Source organism: Podarcis erhardii, assembly GCF_964252035.2.
Source record: "Podarcis erhardii genome assembly, chromosome: 5".
NCBI lineage: Eukaryota > Metazoa > Chordata > Lepidosauria > Squamata > Lacertidae > Podarcis > Podarcis erhardii.
In genome coordinates this window covers 10998693-11026148 of record NC_138509.1, presented here as the reverse complement: position 1 = coordinate 11026148, position 27456 = coordinate 10998693, and the positions used below count along the sequence as shown (strand labels likewise).

Below are 27456 nucleotides of genomic sequence, written 5' to 3'. Positions count from 1 at the left end.
ACTAGTGAGGAATAAAATGGAACTATTGCTTCATGTGTCTTGGAAACCCTGGTTCTATTAATACAGCCTAAAATGGCATTAACCTCCCCCCCCCCAGCTGCATCACACTGCTGACTCATGTTCAGCTTGTGATCAGCTGCAAAACTAAGATCCTGTTCAAATTTACTATTGTGAAGCTACCTAGGTCCTCTCCCAATCCTATGCACATGCACTGAATTGTTTTGCTTTGCCATAACACAGAGGTTTGTATTTCTCTGTTTAATTTGATTTTGTTTGTTTCAGCTCAGCTTTCCATTCTATCCTGAACACTTAATTTCCCTCTCTGTTTGACGTCATCTGTAAAACTGGGAAGGAGAGTTAACACCTCTGAAAATCTAATTATCTGTTATTAAAAGAACTTAAATGCAGCTTTTCTGATTTAGAATTTGAACCACCCAGAGCAGCTAAAAAAAAAAAGTGTAAAAACATAAAAGCACGAGTCATAATTAATAACTGATAGATGGAGTAGGAAACAGCAACACCCCTACAAAAATAACCTCAGCCTTTATATATATTTATATGAGAAAGTATCCCTCCTAGCTTCAGGATCATTCAGCCACATGGAATTGTCTATTAAAGATGTTTGGTTTTTTTCTTTTTTGGCTTCTGACTTAATGTCTGCTTTACTGTATTAATCTGCATTTGTGCACATGTGTTTCTATATTTGAAAATAAACAAACATGTTTTAAAACAAACACACACAGAACAACAACAACTGAAAGGGTGGCAGCAGGCAAAAAAACCTATTAACATAAAATAATATTGAGTATATTACAGAATGTCAACAGCAGGGGTATGATATACTGGGGAAGGGGGTTCCAAAGGCTGGGCGCCACCACTGAGAAGGCCCTGTTCCTTTCCACCTGGACATCTTCTGCAGGTGACCTCAGTGAATGGGCAGCATCATTAAAGGTTCCTTTGGAGTTTGGGGGCAATTTTGAATTGCATTTGCAAACAGACCAACAGCCAGTGCAATTGATGCAAAAAGGAAGTCAATGGCACACTGTGGCATTTGCCTCCTAGGTGGGTCATAAGGAAAGGGTTAAATGAGTGTGAAGTGATTGGACAGTGGGAACCCAAGGGGAGGAGTTAGAGTTAGAGTTAGAGTTAGAGTTAGAGTTGGAGTTGGAGTTGTGTGGAAGTCAGTTGAGAGTTGGGAGTTGGAGAAGGAAGAGGGAGGATAAGTCTGTGGGTTGGTCAAGTTGTGTTGTGAGAGAGTGAGAGGAACTGTTAGGTGGAGTCAGATAGATAGTTGGGATAATCAGTTTGAAGTTGTTAGGAGCATATAGATCAGTAAAGAAACTAAGATTAAGAAACTGACAAGAAAAATTAACTGAAACCTTAAACTTGTTCATGCTTATAAAAATAAACTTGATTATTTGTTAATGTTAACAACTGTCTGGACTTCGTGTGTACCCGAGAGAAACGGGTTGGTGGCAGCGAAGAAAGCAATCACAGTGGTGGCACAGGGATCAACAGACCGTCAAACGTCCAGGGACCTGTGTGATCGCCACAAAAGTGGTGGTAGAGGTGGGATCACATCAATACCTGCCACCCCAAAAGTGGTAGACAAGTGGTAGGATAACACCTGGGGGACGTACTCTTTGAGGCACAGTTCCCCTGATTCCAATTTCTCACCCCAACTTTACCACAGAATTTGGGGATGGAAAGGTAAATATAAACTTCTAATCTCTATCATTCATCACGCGAAAGGCTGGGCTGGATGAATCCCAAAACGGAATTAAGATTGCCAGAAGAATATCAACAACCTCAGATATGCAGATGACACAACAATGATGGCAGAAAGTGAGGAGGAATTAAAGAACCTTTTAATGAAGGTGAAAGAGGAGAGCACAAAATATGTTCTGAAGCTCAACATCAAAAAAATGAAGATCATGGCCACTGGGCCCATCACCTCCTGGCAAATAGGGGAAGAAATGGAGGCAGTGAGAGATTTTACTTTCTTGGGTTCCATGATCACTGCAGATGGGGACAGCAGTCACGAAATTAAAAGACGCCTGCTTCTTGGGAGAAAAGCAATGACAAACTTAGACAGCATCTTAAAAAGCAGAGACATTATGGTGCTGGAGGAGACTCTTGAGAGTCCCATGGACTGCAAGAAGATCAAACCTATCCATTCTGAAGGAAATCAGCCCTGAGTGCTCACTGGAAGGACAGATCCTGAATCTGAGACTCCAATACTTTGGCCACCTGATGAGAAGAGAAGACTCCTTGGAAAAGACCCTGATGTTGGGAAAGATGGAGGGCACAAGGAGAAGGGGACGACAGAGGACGAGATGGTTGGACAGTGTTCTTGAAGCTACGAAATGAGTTCGGCCAAGCTGCGGGAGGCAGTGGAAGACAGGGGTGCCTGGCGTGCTCTGGTCCATGGGGTCATGAAGAGTCGGACACGACTAAACAACAACAACAATCTCTATCAGTGATATATGGCAATTGCTGAGACTGCTGAGGTTTCAGGGTAGACTGTTAGGAATCTAACTGACGTCTTCGATCTCTATTCTCTTTGAAAAATTGGCAATCTGATCTAGGAAGGCATCATCCAAGTATTCTTACCGGCTTGGCAGTGTGTAGCGGATCCCCAGAATGATGCTGCTATTATTTCCTTCTCTTTTTGTTTTTCCTTAAATACTCTCAAGGTGGACAAGTGTATTTGTAACTGCGCCAGCCATGGCAATGGCTCATCTCTCCAAAAGGATATGGGAAAACGTCTTTCATATTTGCTGTGTCAGGAAGATTTTGGGGATCATGTGGCAGGACAGAGTCTCAGACAAAGGTGTGTTCTTCCAAGCCTACATTCCCAGCATGTTCACAGCATATCTCAGTGACGTCTACGCTGGCTTGGTCATGTACGCAGAATGGAAGATGGCCGGAACCCCAAGAATGTGCTTTAAGAGCCCAAGAATTACCAACAACAGAAGAATAGCAGATGAAGATGATGGATTTTTCGGAGCTAGCTGACCTAACCGGAATAGTCCACAACCAGAAGGAGGAGGAGTATCAGGAAGAGTGGATCAAATTTAATGATTATTTAGTTAAATATGTTAAGTTAAATTAACTGAAAACAGCTTAAAGGTAAAGGTAAAGGGACCCCTGACCATTAGGTCCAGTCGTGACCGACTCCAGGGTTGCGGCGCTCATCTCGCTTTACTGGCCGAGGGAGCCAGCATACAGCTTCTGGGTCATGTGGCCAGCATGACTAAGCCGCTTCTGGCAAACCAGAGCAGCACACGGAAACGCCGTTTACCTTCCCGCCAGAGCGGTACCTATTTATCTACTTGCACTTTGATGTGCTTTCGAACTGCTAGGTCGGCAGGAGCAGGGACCGAGCAACGGGAGCTCACGCCGTCGCGGGGATTTGAAGCGCCAACCTTCTGATCGGCAAGTCCTAGGCTTTGTGGTTTAACCCACAGCGCCTTTGCAGATTCTTAGGATTTTATTTACGGTATGTTAAGTGATGAATTAATATGTTTAATTCCATAATGTGAAGATTTAAGGATGTTAATGTTTAAGTTAAATTTCATAAGAATTGGGATTTGGAAAACCGTTAAAAGGACATGCAATGAAATTCAACCAAGGGGAAGCGAGGAAGTCACCTAACAATGTTAATAAGTGTAATTTTCAATAAGGCTATGATTTATGTTTGTTTGTCTTGTTTGTTTATTATAATATTGTGAAACCCCCCCCCCAAAAAAAATTGGGGGGGGGAAAGAATGTGCTTTAAGGGGAGCTGGCTTCAGGACTGTGGGTTGACCAACTCTGCATTACAAAGGTAAAGGTACCCCTGCCCGTACGGGCCAGTCATGTCCGACTCTAGGGTTGTGCGCTCATCTCACTTAAGAGGCTGGGAGCCAGCGCTGTCCGCAGACACTTCCAGGTCATGTGGCCAGCGTGACGAAGCTGCTCTGGTGAGCCGGCACCAGCGCAGCACACGGAAACGGCGTTTACCTTCCCACTATAAAGCGGTACCTATTTATCTACTTGCACTTAGGGGTGCTTTCGAACTGCTAGGTGGGCAGGAGCTGGGACCGAAAGACGGGAGCTCACCCCGCCGCGGGGATTCGAACCGCCGACCATACGATCGGCAAGTCCTAGGCACTGATGTTTTACCCACGGCGCCACCCACGTCCCTGCATTACAAAGATGCCCGCAAATGGGGCATGAAGGCGGGCAATATTAAGCGTGCTGTGTGGGAATCCCTTGCAGGTGAGCACCGTGCCTGGAGACAGGCAGTTGGGTTGTGTGTCCAGAGCAGTGGCCAGAGCACAGACAGAAGAAACGCCTCGATGAACCTGGATGTAATGGTGAAACTGGATGCTTTCATCTGCCCCACCTGCAATAAAACATCTCTTTCCCATATCTATATCCATATCAGGTGCTGTGACTCTCCATCGAATTGACTTTACCCCCAATGGCACACAGATGGATGGCAACAAAATACTCTCAAGCAACTCTCCATCCTCAAACCCATGGAAACCTCTCTCTCTCTCTCTCTGTGTGTGTGTGTGTGTGTGTGTGGTGTGTGGTGTGTGTGTGTGTGTGTGTGTGTGTGTGTGTGTACACACACACACATCTTTTCCACATAATGCAATTTCTCCTCCCTTCCTGTTGGGTCTATTCTATTTGAATATGTTATACAGTGGTACCTTGGCTCTTGAACTCAACCTGTTCTGGAAGTCCGTTCAACTTCCAAAACGTTCGAAAACCAAGGTGCGGCTTCTGATTGGCTGACTGGTCCCGGAAACAGTGCCAACAGCTGAAACAGATGTTTGCCTTCCGAAAAATGTTCAGAAACTGGAATACCTACTTCCGGGTTTGCGCTGTTCAGGTGCCGATTTGTTCGTCAACTAAGCTGTTCGGGAACCAAGGTCCCACTGTATCGTTCACTCTCTACATTCCAAGCATGAATCTCATCCCATCAGGTTTCAGTAACACCTACTGAATCACGCTGGCCTTCCTACTGAGTAGTAGTAGTAATAACAACAACAACAACAACAACAACAACAACAATATGATTATTTATACCCTGCCCATCTGACTGGGTTTCCCCAGCCAATCTGGGTGGCTCCCAACAGAATATTAAAAACACAATAAAACATTAAAAACTTTCCTAAAGAGTGCTGCCTTCATGTGTCTTCTAAAAGCCAGACAGCTTATTTCCTTGACATCTGATGGGAGGGTGTTCCACAGGGCAGGCGCCACTACCGAGAAGGCCCTCTGCCTGGTTCCCTGTAGCTTCACTTCTCGCAGGGAGGGAACCACCAGAAGGCCCTCGGAGCTGGACCTCAGTGTCTGGGCTGGACGATGGGGGTGGAGACGCTCCTTCATTTATACTGGGTATACATATGCTTCTCTCCCATATTCTGTGTTTTCGCACAGACACTGCAAACCATGGCTTCTACACGCCAGCCTCCGTCTGGTTGTTTTCCCTTACATACTGGAATCATAGAACTTTAGAGCTGGAAGGAACCCTGAGGGCCATCTAGCCTTACCTCGTGCAACGCACCTTCTGGTTAAGAGCCACATGCACTAGCTCACTGTGTCCGTTTTCAGTCACTCACCAGTACGTTTCCGAGCACAATTCAAAGTGTTGGTGTTGACCTTTAAAGCCCTAAACGGCCTCGGCCCAGTATACCTGAAGGAGTGTCTCCACCCCCATCGGTCTGCCCGGACACTGAGGTCCAGCACCGAGGGCCTTCTGGCGGTTCCCTCATTGCGAGAAGCAAAGCTACAGGGAACCAGGCAGAGGGCCTTCTCGGTAGTGGCGCCCGCCCTGTGAAACGCCCTCCCATCTGATGTCAAAGAGATAAACAACTACCTGACATTCAGAAGACATCTTAAGGCAGCCCTGTTCAGGGAAGATGTGTGACATCTTAGTCTATTTTTTGTGTTTGTGGAAGCTGCCCAGAGTGGCTGGGGAAACCCAGCCAGATGGGTGGGGTACAAATAATAAATTATTATTATTAATTATTATTATTATTATTATACCTGTTGCCGTGCTATCTTCTAGTATTACATTGCCTATTGCATCGACCTTCCCTTCAGGATACTGTTTAAAGCCTTCCTGATCAGGTTTGCAAGACTTCTGCCAAACATACACCTCTCTCCGGCAAGGGCAACTGGTCTCTGGCCAGAAGGCATTCATCATGGAACAACAGACCAAGAACCCAAGAGTCAAACCTTCTGCAATGGTGCCACCAGTCACTTCAAAGATTCTTCTCTCTCTCCCTGAGCAGTGATACCCAAGAGGAAGGAGTAATTAAAACACCTCACAGTAGCTGGCAATAAATTCAAAACCGCGTCTAGAAGCAGATTTTGTCCCCACGTGCCTCAGCGGGGAGGGAAAGTGGTTGGTGGACTTGATGAACCTGGACTAGTTTTCTGGCACAACCTGGACAACTCCTGCAATTAAAAATACGATTTCCCTCTGCCTCTGCATGGTAACGGGCCAGGGCTCAAACTTCATACCGTTTCACAGCCCATGGCTTGCTAACCACCGTGTTGATAGTTCCTATTTTCAATTTTTATTTTATACCTGCTTTCCCGACACGGGTGGCACTGTGGGTTAAACCACAGAGCCTAGGACTTGCTGATCAGAAGGTCGGCAGTTCGAATCCCCATTACGGGGTGAGCTCCCGTTGCTCGGTCCCTGCTCCTGCCAACCTAGCAGTTCGAAAGCACACCAGTGCTAGTAGATAAATAGGTACCGCTCCGGTGGGAGGGTAAACGGCATTTCCATGCGCTGCTCTGGTTCGCCAGAAGAGGCTTAGTCATGCTGGCCACATGACCCGGAAGCTGTACGCCGGCTCCATCGGCCAGTAAAGCGAGATGAGCGCCACAACCCCCGAGTCGGCCTGCTTTCCCAGCTAGAAAAGCTAAGGGCTAAAGTAGACACGAGAAGAGATCTGCTTGTTAAAATGCAGAACAGAACTTAAGTAAGAATATAAAGATGAGCCTTGTAGGATTAAGCCTACCAAGTTCAAACTACTGTTTGTTTGCAACCACAGTTCTTCAGATGCCTATGTGAAACGCACAAGGAAGATGTGAATGCAATGCACTTTCTGCTTTGTTCCCTGGCAACTGACATTCAAAGGCACACTGCCTCTGAACTTGGGAGGGAGCAAACAGCCCCTGCGCCTAGTATCCATTAATAGCTCACTTTTCCATACATTTGTCCACCTCCCTCTCTCCACATACACATCCCTTTGCATCTAAAGCTAGCCAAGATATATAAAGCAATGGGGCTTTAGGTCTTAACTTCCAAGAGATGCTAATTATATGTTGCTTGATTATGATGACATATCACTATTATTTATTACTTCCTCCCCCGTGATTACTCTTGGTAGCAAAGTATATAGCGAAGGAAACCCGAACCCTCTTCTCCCTTGCCAGGATCTTGAAGAACGCTCCCGCTTGCAAGTCTTTGGGGCCAATGGGAGCCTTTCCCTAAGCCTATCAAATGGGGAGGGGTGGGTAGGCTATGCTTGTAATTAAATAAAGAAAAACTGACTGCAAGCAATGAAATTGGTGTCAAGTATAGTTAGGCCCTTAGGAGCAACCTCAGCATTATCGTATAAATTTAACTCTTTCGATTCCGGCCTACAATTAGTTCTGTGTACAGTTTAGCCCCAATTATCTATTCGGGTGGACGAGGGAGGCGCTGTGGTCTAAACCACTGAGCTTCTTGGGCTTGCCGATCAGAAGGTCGGCAGTTCGAATCCCCGCGACGGGGTGAGCTCCCGTTGCTCGGTCCCTGCTCCTGCCAACCTAGCAGTTTGAAAGCACATCAAAGTGCAAGTAGATAAATAGGTACCGCTCCGGCGGGAAGGTAAACGGCGTTTCTGTGCGCTACTCTGGTTCGCCAGAAGCGGCTTAGTCATGCTGGCCACATGATCCGGAAGCTGTACGCCAGCTCCCTTAGCCAATAAAGCGAGATGAGCGCCGCAACCCCAGAGTCGTTCATGACTGGACTTAACAGTCAGGGGTCCCTTTACCTTTACCTATTCGGGAACTTGCAGCTTCATCTCTAATACTGGGCATATTTGTAATCATACTTATACTTTAAAAAACAAAAAAACCTCACACATTATGATTTTCTCGCTAAGTTTATACATGTGCAATGCATTTCATGTTCATTCTGGGACAATCCTGTTTACATTTACTTGGAAGTAAGTCCAAATGGTGTTTAACTCAGAGTGGCTTACTTCCATGTAACAGGATTACCACACGAAAACAGTATATTAAACTGAAGTTGGAAAGAAATCGAGTACATCCATCATTCAGTCAAACAAAATCTTAGCTGATTAAATACTCGACTAATTTGACACTTGAATAAAAGCGAATTGTTCCAAAGCAAAAACAGGCTTCCTATGTTCTGTCATTGTAGCAGGCATTATTTTGGAAGACACGTCTTCTCCTCTGTAGGAAAGGGGGAAATTCCTCAAAAGGGAACTTTTGCAGATACTTGCATTAAATAAAACACTTGAAATTAATTGTTGCTCAATTAGTCAGGGTACATTTTTAGACAATCACTTGGGAGAATAGTGTGGGGAGAGGAATGTGACTCTGTCGGATTCTCCTGGAGCTTTCAGTGCCTTTCGTGACTACTGACTATCCGTACGATATCCTTCTAGGATGCCTTTCAAGGGTGAGATTAGGAGGCACTGTTTGGCAGTGGTTCCACTTGTACCTGCGAGGCTGGTCCCAGAAGGTGTGCTGGGAGACCTGATGTTCCACCCAATGGCCATTGGATTCCAGGTTGCCACAAGGTTCCATCTCGTCTCCCTTGCTTTTCAACATCTACATGGAAACAGTGGGAGAAGTTATCTGAAATTTTGGGCTGAAGAACCATACGTTTGTGGCACCTCTCAGGGTTTTTTTTTTTTAATCTTCTATTGTGTGGAAAACCATAGCTTTTACTATACGGACCTTTGTTGGCAAGGTGAGGTCCGTATACTAAAAGCTATGGTTTTCCCAGTAGTGATGTATCGAAGTGAAAGCTGGACCATAAAGAAGGCTGATCGCCGAAGAATTGATGCTTTTGAATTATGGTGCTGGAGGAGACTCTTGAGAGTCCCATGGACTGCAAGAAGATCAAACCTCTCCATTCTGAAGGAAATCAGCCCTGAGTGCTCACTGGAAGGACAGATCCTGAAGCTGAGGCTCCAATACTTTGGCCACCTCATGAGAAGAGAAGACTCCCTGGAAAAGACCCTGATGTTGGGAAAGATGGAGGGCACAAGGAGAAGGGAACGACAGAGGACGAGATGGTTGGATAGTGTTCTCAAAGCTACCAGCATGAGTTTGAACAAACTGTGGGAGGCAGTGGAAGACAGGAGTGCCTGGCGTGCTCTGGTCCATAGGGTCACGAAGAGTCGGACTCGACTAAACAACTTAACAACTAAACAACAACAAATTGTGTGGAGGTAACAGAAGCAACACTCAATTAATTCAGGAATGAGCGAGATAAACAAATGGAACTTGAACCATATAAGATGGAGGCACTATTGGAAATTTGTGCGAAGATTTTTAACCTATTCTGAATGGGACTGCACTACTCCTGAAGCAGCGGAGGCGTAACTGGAGCTGGTTGTCTATCTGTTTCGTTGATTTAGAGTGCAGGTGCTGACCTTTAAAGCCTTAAATGGCCTCACAGAGGCCCGGTTGGTTCATATGGGGGTTTTTGAAATAAAATGTGTTGTCGTCCCCCAGAAACTCCCATATGAACTCATGAAATTAAGGCAAATGGGGGAGAAAAATGCAGTCTTCTGAGTTGCGGTATTTATTCTCTCCCAAGTTAAATCCGCTAGGCTCCCTCTTATTTTTACAGACAAGAAGGATGACAATATTAGACTACCACTATTCTTTATGGAGAGATGAGAGGATATCAATCTTCCTGACCCACAACTGAACTGACGCGCTGGGGAGTAATTCAGAGACAGAGGCATTTTTACTTGTTTCAGGGTGGATGCAAATACACTTATCCTTTCCCAGTCATCAGAGGCATCTGAAGTCTTTGCACCCCCAGAATTGAATGCACCGGAGCCGGGGTAGATCCGTTCTGAAATTCCCCCTCACAACAGTGTTGTCAAATGTTACCTCCCCTCCTTGGTCAGAGAAAACCTTTTCTGCCAATTTGAAGCGGAAGTCAGTGCCAAATGGCTGGTAGCTGTGCAATCACAAATTCTCCACAGTCCTCAGAGCAGTTTTGCCATTTGCTACAAACTTCAGTTTTCCTTTTAAAAAAAATATGTCTATTAAAATTAAAAGCAGGCAAGATTGCTGGTAGAACGGAGGGAAAAATAAAGACTGAAAATGCAACCAGTAAGTTCTGGACGCTAATCCACAACTGGGGGGGGGGGGCGACTGCACCAAAGCTCCTACAGAATGGGACCATGAAGGTCCCATTTCTCAAGATCTTTCCTGCAAATTATAACGTGCAAGGCTGGATTTTCTAAGGAAATGAGCAACCCAATCTCATTTGCTGTTCATAATCAGGTGGCATGGAGGGGAGGATAAACTGTCTGGAATAGTCAACGATAATTAGTGCTTGCTGCAGTTTTTGTGCATAAGCTTTAACAGGGCACGGTTGATCTGTTTAACAAGCAAGCGCTTGGCCTTGCTGGTCATATAACACTTTGAGTGATCACTATGGAAATTTATAACGGCTAGTTAGCCAGGCAAGATATCGTGGTCCAGGCATCCTGGTGTGGCTGGTAGCGTGTCCTCTCAGGTCTATGCTGAAAAAGCACCTCTCTCTGAGCTCTTGCACCAGCTGGGGGAGGCGCCTGCCATAGGAGGCATGCACAGAGCACATGTAAAGGAGGCATGCACAGCCGAAGAGCTCCCCTCCCTGCCACAAGATGCGTGTGCTGTATGTAGCGGTTTGAGCACACCTGCCAGAATGGTTTGAGCACACCTGCCAGAATGGAATGTGCATGGATTTGGCTCCGATTGCAAAAGCTAACTCGGGGCCGCAGTGCTTGCATGCTCTCGGCTGCAGGAGCTTCCTCCCCCGGAGGCCGCTTGCCAACTTTGCACCTCCGCCAAGCGAAACCTGCGACAGTCCCCGCTTGGCTGACCCTGTCTGCAGCCTCCAGCCACGTCCCTGGGAAATGCGAGACTCCTAGACACAAGGCAGCTCCCTCTGCCCGGCAGCTGCTCTGCTCTTCAGACATGCTGCCCCCTCCCCCCAAACGCAGCGAGGCAGGCTCGCCCGTCCGCTGATTGAAAGTGGCCACGCTCCCCTGGCGCGCGTCACGTGTGAACGCTGCCCCGCGAGGTCTAAAGGTGCAAGGACTTGCGAAATCCGAGTTCTGCGCCGAGCCGCAGGAAACTCGCGCAAAGGGCCCTTCGCCCAAGTTTCCCTGCTGCGGAGTGACTCCAAATCGCTGGCGTAAAGAGGAAGGCGCGCATCTTCCGCAGGGGGGACCTTGCGGAGGAGACGTGCCCGGCGCTGGGGGGAGCCTAGCCCCCGATCTGGAGGCGATCAGGCCGGCTTCGCTTGGCCCGGAAAGGCGCCCCATCTCCGGCCCGCAGAGGGCCCCCTTCCCTCTCTCGCGCGCGTCTGCTGCGCGCTCCGGCTCGGCGAGGGAGATGCAGCCGGGCGCGCCGTCGGTGCTGCGGCGAACGGAGCATCCGCCGCCTCCTGTATCGCGAAGGCGCATCCAGGCTCCCCCGATCCTCCCTGCTGTGCACCGGGAGATGCGTTGGGGGGGGGGAGTTAAGGCGATCGCTTCCGGTTCTTTCCCACCCCCCCGTGTCCGCAACCGCGATCGCGCTTACCGGCCATTGTCCCGTAGACCATCTGCGTCCAGGGCTGGTCTTTGAGCCCTCGGAAGGCGGTGTTGGGGATCCTCTCCATGATGCCCTCGTAGAAGATGCGGCGCGCCGCTTCCTGCTCGGAAGGGTGAAACTCCCTGATGCAGACGCCCTTTTTCTGGTCCTCGCCGTCGGGCGCGGGGCTCGGCGGCGGAGGCTGCGGCTGCAGCTGCGGCCCCGCGGCGGGCGCTCCGGATCCGGCCCGCGAGGAAGGCCACATCTGAGCGGACGAGGAGACCAGCAAGCTCTCCTTTTTGGCTCCTGAAATCGAGTCATGATCTTCCGCCACTATCTTAGTCTCACAAACCATTTTGGGAGACAGACAATGCATGCAAACCGGCCGAGGAGGGGGGGAAAGGGGGGCTTAGGAAATGTCGGATGGGGTGGGGGGGGGAGAAAAGGAAAAGGGGGGAGAAAAAAGGGGGGGAGAAGCTTGCCTGCCAAGAGGCTGCTCTACGATCGCAGCTTTTTTTCTTTAATGGTGCGGAGGCGGCGGTGGCGAAGGGAAAAAGGAGCTCCGCCGCATTTTGGAGAAGTATTTATAATGCAGCAGAGCCGATTGCCGCTTGCAAGGGGGTCCTTCCCCCCCCCCCGGTCCTAGCGCCCTTTCCCCATTGGTTGTTGCTTTCGGGGGCGTGGCAGGTGGGGGGAAACGCCTCCTCTCCCGGTGCTCTTGGTGGCAAATTACTACAGGCTTCGTTGCGCCCCCCCCCCCTTTGATGTCACCTTTCAGCGCTCCGAGTTTCCTGCTGAGCCTTACAGAAATCCTGTGCCAAACTGTTAGATGTGGCGCCTCGCTGGGGGAGAAGAAGGCGACTGACTTCGCTTGCTAGGGTGGGGAAGGGGGGAAAGCTCGGGGGGCGGGTCGAGGGGGCTGCAAACTTCCAGCAGCTTGCCGTGTTTCCACTTAAAACGACACTCGAGCAAGGGAAAAGGGAATCGAGGAACAGAATGCTGCAAACGAACTGCATTCTTCATTTCAGCGCGTACACATATACAGGCGCGACTTTTGGTTGCTGTGCACGAGGGGGAGACAATTCATTCGAATGCACACTTCAGATATAAATCAGATCCGCAGCCTTATTTTTCTTTTTTTGCAATTTTTTTGCTTTGAATTAATTTCCTGCCGTGGGGATATAGAAGATACATTTGCGGTAGCCCCAGAGCGGATAGTGGTGGTCTCCAGATGTGGTGGGACTATTTCTTTATTATTATTATTATTATTAAAGATTTTCTTGTTTTACAGAAGTATGCGTAATGTCTCTCGTATTTTTTCCGTGTAACATTTTTACAAATCAGTTTCATTTGCTGAGACATTGGGAGGGGGAGATGGGGGGGGGGTCGGGATGTTTCTCTTTTGCTTAATGTATGTAGGGTTTGGTGTCAGCGTTTGGTGGGACTACATGCCCACCACCACTGATCAACGGCCACGCTACCGACATCTGGAGCTGCCCCTGGGGCAGACACCACATGCAGCAAATCCCTCCCCCGCGCGCGCCCTTGACTAGCCCGGATCCCTTCGCGTCCACTTGGTTAAGTCAATCCATCTAAGGTGAGCGCGCCTTCGGGATGGCAGCCTTTCAGAAGACGCGAGATCCTCGTCTGAAGGGTTCCTTTAGGATCCGCGCCCCTCTTGAGGGATGATGAATCCCACCCCCCCCCCGTGGGGTTCCCACGAGTGAAAGTGACATCGCCTATTCTCTTCCACGGAGACTCCGATCCCAGCTGCTCTCCTCCTGCTCGGCGGTGATTGGATGAGTCATTCACCACTGCGGTAGTGCGGAAAGGGGCTTGTGAACGCTTTCCTGCGCTGGTGCGCAAAAATCCCCGGGGCTCGCCGCTGCTGCGCAAGGCTGCGGAGAACCGGGGAAGAGGCAGACCAGGAGACCCTCTCCGGCTTCAGAAAGAGGGGGGCGGGTTGTTTTCTTTATTTTAAAAAAAGGCTGCCTTTCTTTCCCAGCGGAAACCTCGCCGGGTCACCCCTTTTTTGGAGAGCCCGAGACCTTGGCGAGCCCAAAGGCACAGGGGGGGGGGGACGGGGACGCGAAGCTCGCGCCTCCCCTTTCCGTGTTTGCGCTCCCCGGAGCGAAGTAAGAAAGGGCTCCTCTTCCTCGCCCGGGAACCCGTTTCTCGGCTCCCGTGGGTGGGCGGCGGGGCCACGAGCGGGCGAGCTGGGGGTGGAAAGGGCGCGGGGAGAGCGAGGCGACGCGGACCGGCCGCCGGCCTCCCCAGCGCGCCTGCTTTCCCTCAGAGGCTGCAGAAAAAACACTCGACGGCCGGTCCGCTCTTAGTACATGGAGGGCGGGGGGGGGCCGAGCGGAATCGCCTCCTTTCCCTCAGGCAGCGACGTTTTCCTGCTCGGCGAAAGGGTCTCTTTCTTCTCCCCTCCTTCCGCCGGCCGCCTCCTCTTCCCCGCCGCTTTGCCTGCGCCTTCCTCGCCCCCCTCCTCCTCCTCCTCTGGTATGTGGCCCACTTTAGTTCTGCCGCAAAATCCAGCGGCAAAGCGTCGCCCCCCCCTCCCCAGGACTGTACCACTCCAGGTGACGCAGGGGTGCCAACTTGAATAAAATATAGGGGGGGGGCTGAGCAAGGTAAGCCCCACCCCGCGCTATCGACCACAAGACGCTCCACTTGAATGGCGATGCCCATCGACTTGGGGGGGAAGGGGCTAGCAGCCCCCTCAAATATTTTATGGGGGGGGGCGAAGGGACCTCGACCCCTAGGAGCTGGTTCCTATGAGCACGTCCGACAAAACGCCCAGCCCCCTGGAAGCCCATCCTGTCGCCTGCTTGAACCGGCTTTTATTTCTGCTGCAGGTATCGCTGCGCTGGAGTCTCCCCCCCCCCCCCATCGCAGCTCGTCTCCGCGCCCTCCTGCAGCTGACAGGCCAAGGCGCATGCGCAGCTTTGGTGGGGGGGGGTCCCGAGCCCCGCCGCCTGCCTAGAGAGGATGCGGCGGTGCAGCGGGAAAGGGCGTGGAGTGGGGAGGGCGCCGCGCCCTCTCTGCCCCGCCCGCGCCCTGCCGGCCGAGACGGCTTCGGGCTTGGCGCATGCGCCTTGGGGGGGTGTGCTGTCAAGATGCTTGTTGTTGTTGAGTCGTTTAGTCGTGTCTGACTCTTCGTGACCCCCTGGACCAGAGCACGCCAGGCACTCCTGTCTTCCCCTGCCTCCCGCAGTTTGGTCAAACTCATGCTGGTAGCTTCGAGAACACTGTCCCACCATCTCGTCCTCTGTCGTCCCCTTCTCCTTGTGCCCTCCATCTTTCCAAAGTGGCAAAAGTATTGGAGCTTAAATGCTTTTGAATTCTGGTGCTGGAGGAGACTCTTGAGAGTCCCATGGACTGCAAGAAGATCAAACCTCTCCATTCTGAAGGAAATCAGCCCTGAGTGCTCACTGGAAGGACAGATCCTGAAGCTGAGGCTCCAAGACTTTGGCCAGCTCATGAGAAGAGAAGACTCCCTGGAAAAGACCCTGATGGTGGGAAAGATGGAGGGCACAAGGAGAAGGGGAGGACAGAGGACGAGATGGTTGGACAGTGTTCTCAAAGCTACCAGCATGAGTTTGACCAAACTGCAGGAGGCAGTGGAAGACAGGAGTGCCTGGCATGCTCTGGTCCATGGGGCCACAAAGAGGCGGACACGACTAAACAACAACAAAAAGGGCTGGTGATTACAGTGGTACCTTGGGTTACAGACGCTTTAGGTTACGGACTCCGCTAACCCAGAAATAGTGCTTCAGGTTTAGAACTTTGCTTCAGGATGAGAACAGAAATCGGGCTTTGGCAGCGCTGCAGCAGCAGGAGGCCCCATTAGCTAAAGTGTTGCTTAACCGTTTCAGGTTAAGAACAGACCTCCAGAATGAATGAAGTTCTTAATCCGAGGTACCACTCTACAACTACGGTACTCACATCTCTTTCTTTCTCTTACGCTTCTCTTTTGCTAATGCTTGCGCTGTCCCATCAGACCTGGACAACCATGTTTTGGATGTGGAAGAGTAAGGATAACAGCTTCCTCTTAACTCTTGGCAACATCCGCCAAAGGAAGGAAATTAAGAACAAGATCAGCAGAAGATAAAATAAAGCGTATGTATAAATATGAAGAAGATCCGCAGAAGGGACATGGAAAAGAGTTAAGAGCCTCAGACAGAAGATCACCAGGTTGATGGACCATATGGAATTGACAGAAAGGACTGGCAGAATCCGAGACCAGGGAGAAGAGACGGTGGAAGAAGATTGGAAAAAAGTTTAAGAGTTATTTATAGAAATATTGTAAAATTAATGAGTGTTAGAAAAATGTTGGAATGAAATTACATGGCTTTAGTAGAAATGATATAAGGAGTTAAGTACAAATAAGTTTTATGGTATTAATGGTAAGATAAGGTTAAAATAAATTAAGATAAGAATGGATTTGCTGAAATAATTAATAACTAGAATACAAAAAAGGGAGGTGTGAGGAGGTCGATGAAACAAGTAAATGAAAGACAAAGAAATGGAAAAATTGGATGTGTTTTTAACTCTTTTTGCTTTTATTTTTGTTTTGGATGTATTGGGTTTTTTGTGTATTGTAATGTATTGATTTGTTTTGCTTAATTTTTTTCTATTTTTTTTCTTTCTTCTTTCTGTAATCTTTAAACTTTTAATAAATATCATTTAAAAAAAAACAACTCTTGGCAACATCCACTGCGCATCTGCTTGCAAGCAAGCTTTGGAGTTTTTTTAGTACACAGTGTGTTCAGGCCCGAGTTTGCCTATGCCTGTCCTAGGGGGCCAAGGTCCCTTCAGCACCCCACCTCCAGTCAATTATTTGAGGGGGCTGGGCCTCCCCAAAGTTGATGGGCTAATGATGTGAGTGCGCCGCTTCTTGTGATCGATTATGCAGGGCGGGGCTTATCTGCCCCCCTGTGGGGATGTTCAGGGTGGCAGGAGAGGATATATTGTTTATTAATATCCTTCCTAACTTGCGCTAGCAAGTTCCTTTACTTAGCAGATTGTGTTCCCCTTTTACATGGTGGGTAGCTGGTTGCAGGCTCGTGTGAGCCTCTCACTATTATACAGTTCAATCTGTCTCAGATTGAATTGTGAGTTCCTGGTAAATTCCCTTGAATAAAGACACCACATTCTTATTCAGAGTTAATAAAAGAAGTTTACTCACATCAGTTCACAGTTGGATTCCTGAAGGCAGACTTAGTTACAAATATGTACATGTGGGTCTACCCCCATATGGAGGAATAATCCCAGTGCTTCTGCTAGCTGAAAAGCAAGCAGAGCATTACCAGCTAAAAAGCTGGTCAAATGTAGAAGGAAGTCCAAAAAGAGAGAGTGCTGCGTGCCCTCATCCTTTTGTTACCTGGACAGGTAAAATCACACCCACCTTCTATCACATGCAAAAGGAAGGATGTTCCTTTCTTAATAATTTTTTATTAGTTTTTTTAACATATCATTTTCAACAGTAATTAAACACACTTTTACATCTTATTCAAATTTTTGACTTCTATCAATCCTGTCTGAAAATTTTCCAATCTAATCTCTCAGAATGCATTTCTTATCTTCCCTATTACATTTCAAACTCATAACTCAATATCTCTATCTTTTTCTACTTTGTAACACTTCGTATATTTCTCCTTACAAAACTTCTTGTAGTCCTACTAGCGTAATTTGTTGATTACAGTTGCTCTTCAAATAATTCATATACTTCTTCCAATCTTCTGTAAATCTCTGGTCCCGCAGGTTTCAAATCCTTCCTGTCATTTTGTCCAATTCTGCATAGTCCATTAATTTCGTCTGCCATTCTTCTTTCATTAGATCCCTTAGATCTATCCAATTACCGCCCGGTTTCGAATCTTCCATTCCTGGGTAAGGTGATTGAGAGAGCGGTTGCTGAACAGCTTGGTAGGTTTCTGGATGAAACATCGGCTCTGGATCCATTCCAGTCCGGCTTCCGCGCTGGTCATGGGACTGAGACGGCTCTGGTCGCCCTAACAGATGATCTCCGCAGGCAGCTGGATCGAGGCGGGTCGGGGCTGCTGATTCTTCTAGACCTGTCAGCAGCCTTCGACATGGTCGATCACGAACTCCTGGACCACCGCCTTGCCGACGTGGGGATCCAGGGCACAGTCCTTCAATGGCTGCGCTCGTTTCTCTCCGGTCGGGGACAGAGGGTGGCGCTTGGGGGGGAATTGTCATCCCGCCACTCCTTGGTGTGTGGTGTGCCCCAGGGTGCAATACTCTCCCCAATGCTTTTTAACATCTTTATGCGCCCCCTCGCCCAGCTTGTCCGGAGTTTTGGGCTGGGCTGCCATCAGTATGCTGATGACACCCAACTCTATCTGTTGATGGACGGCCACCCGGACTCTGCCCCAGACACACTGATCAGATGCTTGGAGGCTGTGGCTGGATGGTTACGTGGGAGCCGGCTGAAGTTAAATCCTTCGAAGACAGAGGTCCTCTGGCTGGGACGGGACGACAGGGGGCTGAGGGGGCAACTCCCATCTCTTGCGGGGGTGCAATTAGTGCCAGCACCGTCCGTTAAGAGTTTGGGTGTAATCTTCGATACCTCCCTCTCCATGGAGGCGCAGATTGCAGCTATAACAAAGGCGGCATTCTTTCATCTCCGCCAAGCTAAGCAGTTGGCTCCTTACCTCTCACGCCCTGACCTAGCCACTGTGATCCACGCGACGGTCACCTCCAGACTGGATTATTGTAACTCGCTCTACGTGGGGCTGCCCTTGAGACTGACCCAGAAACTCCAGCGGGTGCAAAATGCTGCAGCGAGACTCCTTACGGGGTCTTCGCTTAGAGATCACATTCATCCGGTGCTATACCAGCTGCACTGGCTCCCGGTGGAGTACAGGATCAGGTTTAAGGTGCTGGTTTTAACCTTCAAAGCCCTATACGGCCTAGGGCCCTCGTACCTACGGGACCGCCTCTCCTGGTATGCCCCACAGAGGAACTTACGATCTTCAAATAAAAACATCTTGAAGGTCCCAAGCCACAGAGAGGTTAGGCTGGCCTCAACTAGAGCCAGGGCTTTTTCGGCTGCGGCTCCAACCTGGTGGAACGCTCTCTCACAAGAGACAAGGGCCCTGCAGGACTTGACATCTTTCCGCAGGGCCTGCAAGACAGAGCTGTTCCACCTGGCCTTTGGTCAGGGCGCAGCCTGACTCCCTCCTCTGGCAATCTTTACAAAACTTTAGTTTATGGTTGCCATCAATTTTGATTTTAATTCATTTTAATCCATTTTTATACTGTTTTATAATGCTGTACTGTTTTAGTGTTGTTAGCCGCCCTGAGCCCGGCTTCGGCTGGGGAGGACGGGATATAAATAAAATTTATTATTATTATTATTATTATTTCATCGGAATTTCTTCTTGTTTCCATTTCTGGGCTAACAATACTCTTGCCGCAGTTGTTGCATATAAAAACAATTTAACATCTTGCCTATTAGTGTCCTGACCTATAACACCAAGTAAAAATGCTTCTGGTTTTTTAAAAAAATGTGTATTTCAACAAAAGGAAGGATGTTCCAGCCAGGAGGAACAGGAAGTTTTGACTGGCTGGACCAAACATCCCCCCACGTGTCTTCTCTAGCATTACAAGGAATGTTGTACTTGACTGCTCCTCGTGGATCACATCCCACACACATACCCCCTCCCCCAATATTTTATTCAAGCCTTGGTATATCTGCCCTCTCGGCCAATACGGTAACAATTGGATCAGTAGTAATTCCTAATGAATCCCTATTTAGTTGACTTCTTTAAAAAATGAAAGCCATTCAGAACTATTCCCTAAGGAACGCCTTGCATGCAGCTGTTCTAACTGCTTGATCTTTTTTTATATATAAAAAAAGAAAATATGGTGACTGACCGCAAGACTGTGAGGCAGGTGCTGAAACTTGACACAAATAGGTGTAGTTCTTGATTATTATTATTTTTAACGCAGGAAGCTCTTCGCTGTTTATTTTTTAACACAGATAACCTGAAATCCAAGTCCAGTGTGGTGTAATGGTTAAGAGTGTTGGGCTATGACCTGGGAGACCTGGGTTCGAATCTCCATGAAGCTTGTTGTAGGATGAAATGGGGAGGAGGGGAACTGCGTACACCACTTTGGAAGATAAATGTAATACATAAGAGTTATTTTTGGCTGAAATCTGGGACTGTCTCCAGCCCCCTTGATTAGGAACAAATTAGGATCACGCTAGCAGGATTTTCCAACAGTATGGATTTTCAAAACAGTATTGCAAGTTCTGTAGTTACCAGCGTGAGAAATGGTCACATTAGTTTGTTGCTGCAAAAGCAATAAAGTCTTGTGTCACCTGAAAGACTAACAAATATATCGTTGCAAACTTTTAAAGGTAAAGGGACCCCTGACCATTAGGTCCAGTCGTGGCCGACTCTGGGGTTGCAATGCTCATCTAGCTTTATTGGCTGAGGGAGCCAGCGTACAGCTTCCGGGTCATGTGGCCAGCATGACTAAGCCGCTTCTGGTGAACCAGAGCAGCGCACAGAAACACCGTTTACCTTCCCGCCAGAGCAATACCTATTTATCTACTTGCACTTTGATTTGCTTTCGAACTGCTAGGTTGGCAGGAGCAGGGACCGAGCAACGGGAGCTCACCCCGTCGCAGGGATTCGAACCGCCGACCTTCTGATCGGCAAGCCCTAGGTTGTGTGACGCTGCAGTAAATTAGTTAGTTTTTAAGTTGCCACAGGCCTCTGTTGTAAGTTTTTAAAGACTGTTTCTGCTAAGACTTCAGCCCCATATAGCCTTTGAATTCATCCAGTTTACTTTTTAAGTAAACAGAGCATTGTGCTTGCAGGTTGTAATTTATCAAAAATTCAAAATATCAGCATCCAAAGTTTTTTTGCCTTTCATTGCATGTCAGTTATTTCCCCTGGTCTGATGCTTGTAAAACAGTATAATCGTCGTTCTGCAGATTACTTAATTTGCATAGTTTATGCAAATCAATGGAAACATTTATTTTATCTTCCTTTCAAACTATTCTAGTTATAACCATAGCCCACCCTGATCATCAGTGCCACCCTGGCAATGTTTTACCACTTAATTCTGCTGGTATAATTATCACTAGGATATAATGGAGCCCTTGAAAGTGGCTTTGATTTATTGACATCAAATTCAATGACATCAAATGTGTTGCTGAGTTGTTGTTCTGGGAGTGTATTCCTTCCAAGCCAACGGAGGTGTGTGTCCCAGTTTTGACTGTTGCAAAGAAGTCTGGAAACAGGAAACGAGATGTCTTGAAGATCTCATGCAGCTTTGTGAGATAACCATCCGTGTAGTCCTCTTATCACTTCCTGAGGTGGAGGGAAGTTTGTGCACACGCTAGCCTGGTGGCTGGTCTGGTGTAGATTGGACTGCTCTTTGATGGAAGGGCAAATATCCCTCTTTAATAACTCCTTGGTGTTCTTTGGTTTGGGACATCTGCTATGAAATTAAGACTAAGGTTCCCTTTAGGGAGCCCATGGCAGACCCAGAAGAGTGTTAAGAGAGCAGTGCCCACAGAGAACACAAGCCTTACAGACCTTCTTCTTCTGATTTGAGGCAAGAGTTTCTTTTGGAAGCAGGATAGAAGGAGGAGGAGGAGGAATTTGGAATTGATATCCCGCCTTTCACTCCCCTTACGGCAGGGGTCAGCAACCTTTTTCAGCAGGGGGCCGGTCTACTATTCCTCAGACCTTGTGGGGGGCCAGACTATTTTTGGGGGGGAGGGGGAATGAGCGAATTCCTATGCCCCACAAATAACCCAGAGATGCATTTTAAATAAAAGGACACATTCAACTCATGTAAAAACATGCTGATTCCCGGACCTTCCGCAGGCCGGATTTAGAAGACGATTGGGCCGGATCCAGCCCCTGGGCCTTAGTTTGCCTACCCATGCCTTAGGGAGTTTCAAAGCGGCTAACAATCTCCTTTCCCTTCCTCCCCCACAACAAACACTCAGAGAAGTGTGACTAGCCCAAGGAGGAGCTGGGAAGTGAACCCGGTTCACCAGATTACGAGTCCACCGCTCTTAACCACTACACCATGCTGGCTCCTGCTTTGGTTGGCTCAGGTTTTTGTTAATAAGGGATAGGAGTAAAGGCAATCCTTATATGTTAACAGGAGCCTTGTTTATTCCCACACTGTCATTTTCCCCAGAACCGTCATCTCCTGGAGACTCTCCAGCCTTCTCAAGTCACGTCCACTTTGACCTGAGTGTCCTATTCCCTACCCTTGTCCTTGCAGGGAAAATGCTGAGTAATTCTGCACCAAATTGGTGGCGCTGTGGGTTAAATCACAGAGCCTAGGACTTGCCAGTCAGAAGGTCGGCGGTTCGAATCCCCATGATGGGATGAGCTCCCGTTGCTCGGTCCCTGCTCCTGCCAACCTAGCAGTTTGAAAGCATGTCAAAGTGCAAGTAGATAAATAGGTACCACTCCAGCGGGAAGGTAAACGGGGTTTCCATACGCTGCTCTGGTTTGCCAGAAGCGGCTTAGTCATGCTGGCCACATGACCCGGAAGCTGTAGGCCGGCTCCCTCGGCCAATAAAGCGAGATGAGCGCCGCAACCCCAGAGTCGGCGACGACTGGACCTAATGGTCAGGGGTCCCTTTACCTTTACACTAAGAAAAACTGAATTCTGCAGCCTGTACAAATTATGCCAGTCGTAGAAATTTGCGCACACAGTTTTCTGCCTTTGCTGCCCTCCACCAAGACCAATGAAAATTTTATTCACTCTCCAGCTGATGAGCTTTCACCTACCTTCACCCTTATGGTTTCCAGCCTACCTTTGCAGCTATCTTCCCTCGGTTGATTCCATCTCTCTCATTATCTTGTCCTTCCTCCAGAGAGCTCAAGGCAGCATAAACTCCTCAAAAGTATGTTTACAATCCAATTCTGTCAACTCCCACCTAGACCCTTTTCAACCTACATTTTGCCCTTCCCACACCCCATAAATATATTCTTCACCAATGATCTCTTGCTTTCTGACACCATGTCTGCCTGATTTCCTCTGGTCTTTAGCTGTTTCATGGGCAAAAAGCTGAGGGTGGGGTTTTTTTGAGGGGGGTCGGCAGGGGAGGTGTCCATCCTTGGTTCAACTCTTACATGTGCATTTACAGTATTTATCCCCTCTTTCCCTCGATTATTTTCTTTTCTCATTCTTTGGTCATTGCTCTTCATCAAAATCTGTTCTTTGCACCCCACCCATCTATTCTCTCTCCTTAATCTGCTTCAAAGTTCTCTGACTTATACCATTCTTTGGTTTGTCTCATAAGATCTGTGCTGAACATTTATCTTTCTCTTCTCTCTGTTTCACAATTGCACTCTAGTCTCTAATTTTCTCTCTACTATCTCTTCTCTTATGTCACATCCTCTAACTGAATCTCAACAAAACATAATTCCGGCCTCTCAATGATCTTACTCTTCACTCTCCTATGTATGCACGCAACTGGCGGTGTGATTTCGATATTTCCCTTCCCTAAAAGAGCCAAACTATGTTTTGTGGCAAAAGTGCAAAAGGCACAGGGCCATCTCAAGACATATTGCTGCCTGAGGCGAACCAGAAAACGGTGTGTCCCCCCCCCCCCGGGAATTGTAGTTTGTTAAGGGGGCTGGATAGGGAATATCAGGCTCAGAGACCAAATGCAGCCCTCCAGACCTCTCTGTTGGGGTTTAGACCATCCTGCTTCGCACCCTCCTTGAGGTGGTTTTTTTTAAGAAATTAATAATAATAATAATAATAATAATAATAATAATAATAATAATTTATTATTTGTACCTCGCCCATCTGGCTGGGTTTCCCCAGCCACTCTGGGCGGCTTCCACAAAGACCAAAAATACACTAAGATGTCACACCTTAAAAACTTCTTGGACCTTGGGAGGAGGGAGGCTCCAACTGTGTTGCTTGGCTGCGTTGCTCACCCATAAAGGAGTCTAAGAACGACTGGGGGGCGCAGCTTGCATGCTTTGTGCCAATCAAATCGGCCGCATTGCCTAGGGACTCGCCTTTGCTCAGCGCTTCCCAGCGAAGAGGTGACGGTGGTTTTCCTTGCTGCATCCCCTTTGCCGGGTTGCTGCGCTGTGGGAACCACCGCTTGAGGCTTCGTTTGGCCGCTGGTTGACTAAAGTCCCTTATTTTGTCTGCTGATCCCTTATTTTCTGGGCTGCCGGTCCCTTATTTTCAAATCTGTAAGTTGACAGCTATGCAGGGTGCCCTCCACACAGGTTGAATGTGCTGCCCCTCCCAGCTTTTCGAAGCAGACCACCTTGAGGCAACTGCCTCACCATGCTTCATGGCCTGTAAGGGATCTTTGGGGTAGGAAACCAGCAAATTCCCCAACTTCAGTCCCGTTCTGGGCCCCACAATTTAAGAAGGATATTGACAAACTGGAACGTGTGCAGAGGAGGGCAACCAAGATGACCAAGGGTCTGGAAACCAAGCCTTATGAGGAACGGTTGAAGGAGCTGGGTATGTTCAGCCTTGAAAAGAGGAGACTGAGAGGAGATATGATAGCCATCTTCAAATATCTGAATGGCTGTCACATGCAAGATGGGTAGGACTCTAACCAATGGCTTCAAGTTACAAGAAAGGAGATTCTGGCTAAATATCAGGAAGAGTTTTCTGACAGAGCTGTTTGACAGTGGAACGGACTCTCTTGGGAGGTTGTGGACTCCCCTTCCTTGGAGCTTTTTAAGCAGAGGTCATGGATGCTTGCATTCTAGGGGGTTGGATTAGACGACCCTCAGGCCCCCTTCCAACTCTACAACTCTGATTTTATGAAGCTGCTTTCCAGAGTTGCTTATCACCCAACTCTGTGCCTGGATAGCTCAGTTAGTTAGAGCATGGTGCTGATAATGCCAAGGTTGGAGGTTCGATCCCCCTGCATATTACTACCTTGCAGAGGGTTGGATTAGATGATCCTCATGGTTCCTTCTAACTCTGTGATTCTATGATTCAGCCTTTCATGCTTACAAATATTCACATTTTCCATCACCATTCATGATTACAGATGTTGTTGGTTTTTTTTGGGGGGGGGGGGAGGCGACAACATGTGAATTACATCCCAGCCAGGGGCAAATTGTTCTTCACTCATTAACCCACTTCAGTTAAATGGACAGCAGATAGCATAATTATAGGGACTTCGGACTCTCGCAAAAGCCAGGCTTCTATTCCACTAGAATGTGGGTGTAGAACAGCGAGTGCATTGTTAGAAGTGTTGAAAAGCTTTGACTGGCCGCAAAGTTGTGGTGCTGGGCGATGCCGCGCTTTTCACCACGCCTTGGAATGCAAGAGCTACTCGATACCTTGTGGGGAAAGGGATATGCCTGCATTGGCTTTTTATTTAAGACAGAGATAGCTAGAAGAATGTCAACTGGCTTGAATGAAAAATGTCATCTGCCATTCCATTTGTTTCCATTCAGCATTTGGGAGAAGGGTAACCTTTCACGGGCTGCCTGTGTCAGCATATGCAATGCTTTGGAGTGTCGTTGTTGTTTTTTAACTCTCTGCCCGACTTCTTTTGAACTTTTGCTGAGCTATCTCATTCCCCAGACCCCAGGCTTTCGGACTGCGAGAGGATACCCCTAAGAGGCATATGGAATACCAGCAGGGGGGCATTCATTTCCTAGGAGAAATAAGATCCAGAGACATGGAGGAGTCTTCCTTTCCAAAACCATGGTTTGGCGTTGCAGTCACTGCTGCCTTCCAAGAGAGAGAATGATAGCATTGGATTAAGAAATGCCATGCCAGTGTTTGGAATGAAGTCTCAAGAAGGAGAAGCAGAAAGTCCCGTGGCTCTGTGTTTTAGGGAGAGGGAAAAGGGTGATTTCCAGACCCCACTGCATGAGCAAAACGGAGTCATCAGTTTATGCACCGATGACACAAAGTAAAAACCAAAACAATACAAGTAAAAAGAAGAAATAGCAAGCTAATGGCCACCTCTAGAGCACGAAGCCTGCCATCACCCATCAATCACAGTGTTGCCGTCTGGCAATGTCACGTTTTCTAATCAAAACAAATTCCTTCCAGTAGCACCTTAAAGACCAACTAAGTCAGTTCTTGGTATGAGCTTTCGTGTGCATGCACACTTCTTCAGGAATTTGTTTTGTTTTGACTATGGCAGACCAACACGGCTACCTATCTGTAACTGGAACTGGAAGGAATTTGTTTTGTTTTGACTATGGCAGACCAACACGGCTACGGTTTTCTAATGTTAATAATGTTTCAACTTATACATGTTATATGCCGCTCTCTGAGCAGTGAAATGTTTAAGGCAGGGGTAGGCAACCTATGGGATGCGGGTGGCACTGTGGGTTAAACCACAGAGCCTAGGGCTTGCCGATCAGAAGGTTGGCGGTTCGAATCCCCACGACGGGGTGAGCTCCCGTTGCTCAGTCCCTGCTACTGCCAACCTAGCAGTTCGAAAGCACGTCAAACTGCAAGTAGATAAATAGGTACCGCTCTGGCGAGAAGGTAAAGGGCGTTTCCGTGCACTGCTCTGGTTCGCCAGAAGCAGCTTAGTCCTGCTGGCCACATGACCTGGAAGCTGTACGCCGGCTCCCTCGGCCAATAAAGCAAGATGAGCGCCACAACCCCAGAGTCGGTCACGACTGGACCTAATGGTCAGGGGTCCCTTTACCTTTACCTTTAGGCAACCTAAGGCCTGGGGGCTGGATCTGGCCCAATCACCTTCTCAATCTGGCCCGCAGACGGTCCAGGAATCAACGTGTTTTTACAGGAGTAGAATGTTTCCTTTTATTTAAAATGCATCTTTGGGTTATTTGTGGGGCATAGGAATTCATTCTTTCTTTTTTTCAAAATATAGTCCAGCCCACCACATGGTCTGAAGGATGGTGGACCATTGGTTTAAGGGACCATTGGTTTAAGGGATTCCTGCACATACCTTGAGTTTGGTTTTCTTTGAAGGTCACCAGAGAAAGCTCAGTATACCTGAAGGAGCGTCTCCACCTCCATCGATCAGCCTGGACACTGAGGTCCAGCTCCGAGCGCCTTCTGGCGGTTCCCTCACTGCAAGAAGCCAAGTTACAGGGAACCAGGCAGAGGGCCTTTTCGGTGGTGGCACCTGCCCTGTGGAACACCCTCCCGCCAGATGTCAAGGAAATAAACAACTATCTGACTTTTAGAAGACATTTGAAGGCAGCCCTGTTTAGGGAAGTTTATAATGTTTGACGTTTTATTGTGCTTTTAATATTCTGTTGAGAGCCGCCCAGAGTGGCTGGGGAAACCCAGCCAAATGGGCGGGGTATAAATAATAAATAATTATTATGATTATGATTTGCACGTACACTGGTTTGAGCATAAGATGAAAACTTCACCGCATTAACCTCCAACAGATAGGGCTGCCCTATTAGATTTCCAGGGGCTACTAATGCCATGGTAATGGATTTTCACTGACTGCAAATCAGACCTCTCTACCTCTCAGACCCAGTTCCAAGACTGCTGTTCTACTGCACATGTGGCATTTTAATGACATCACCTCGAGCTTGACAGGCGCTGGGCTGGGGAGAGAAGGAAAGCATTCAGCCTTCCAGAAGGATCTCCAGATTATTAATTTTTTTTTAGTTT

General features: G+C 48.1%; 1 protein-coding gene across 5 annotated transcripts in view; it reads right to left on the bottom strand.

The window, feature by feature from the left end:
* Positions 1–12492, bottom strand: part of NAT8L (N-acetyltransferase 8 like) — a 52252-nt gene extending 39760 nt beyond the window's left edge. For 4 of the 5 annotated variants that reach the window (XR_014157091.1, XR_014157092.1, XR_014157093.1 and 1 more), the window contains exon 1: positions 11842–12492. Coding sequence is in view for 2 of the 5 variants with exons in the window: in XM_081864416.1 (XP_081720542.1) it covers positions 11842–12208 (367 nt within the window). In the remaining 3 variants the exon portion in view is untranslated. The remainder of the gene's footprint in view (positions 1–11841) is intronic. The other variant, XM_081864415.1, reaches the window with a different exon arrangement.
* Between the last annotated feature and the right edge of the window lie 14964 nt (positions 12493–27456).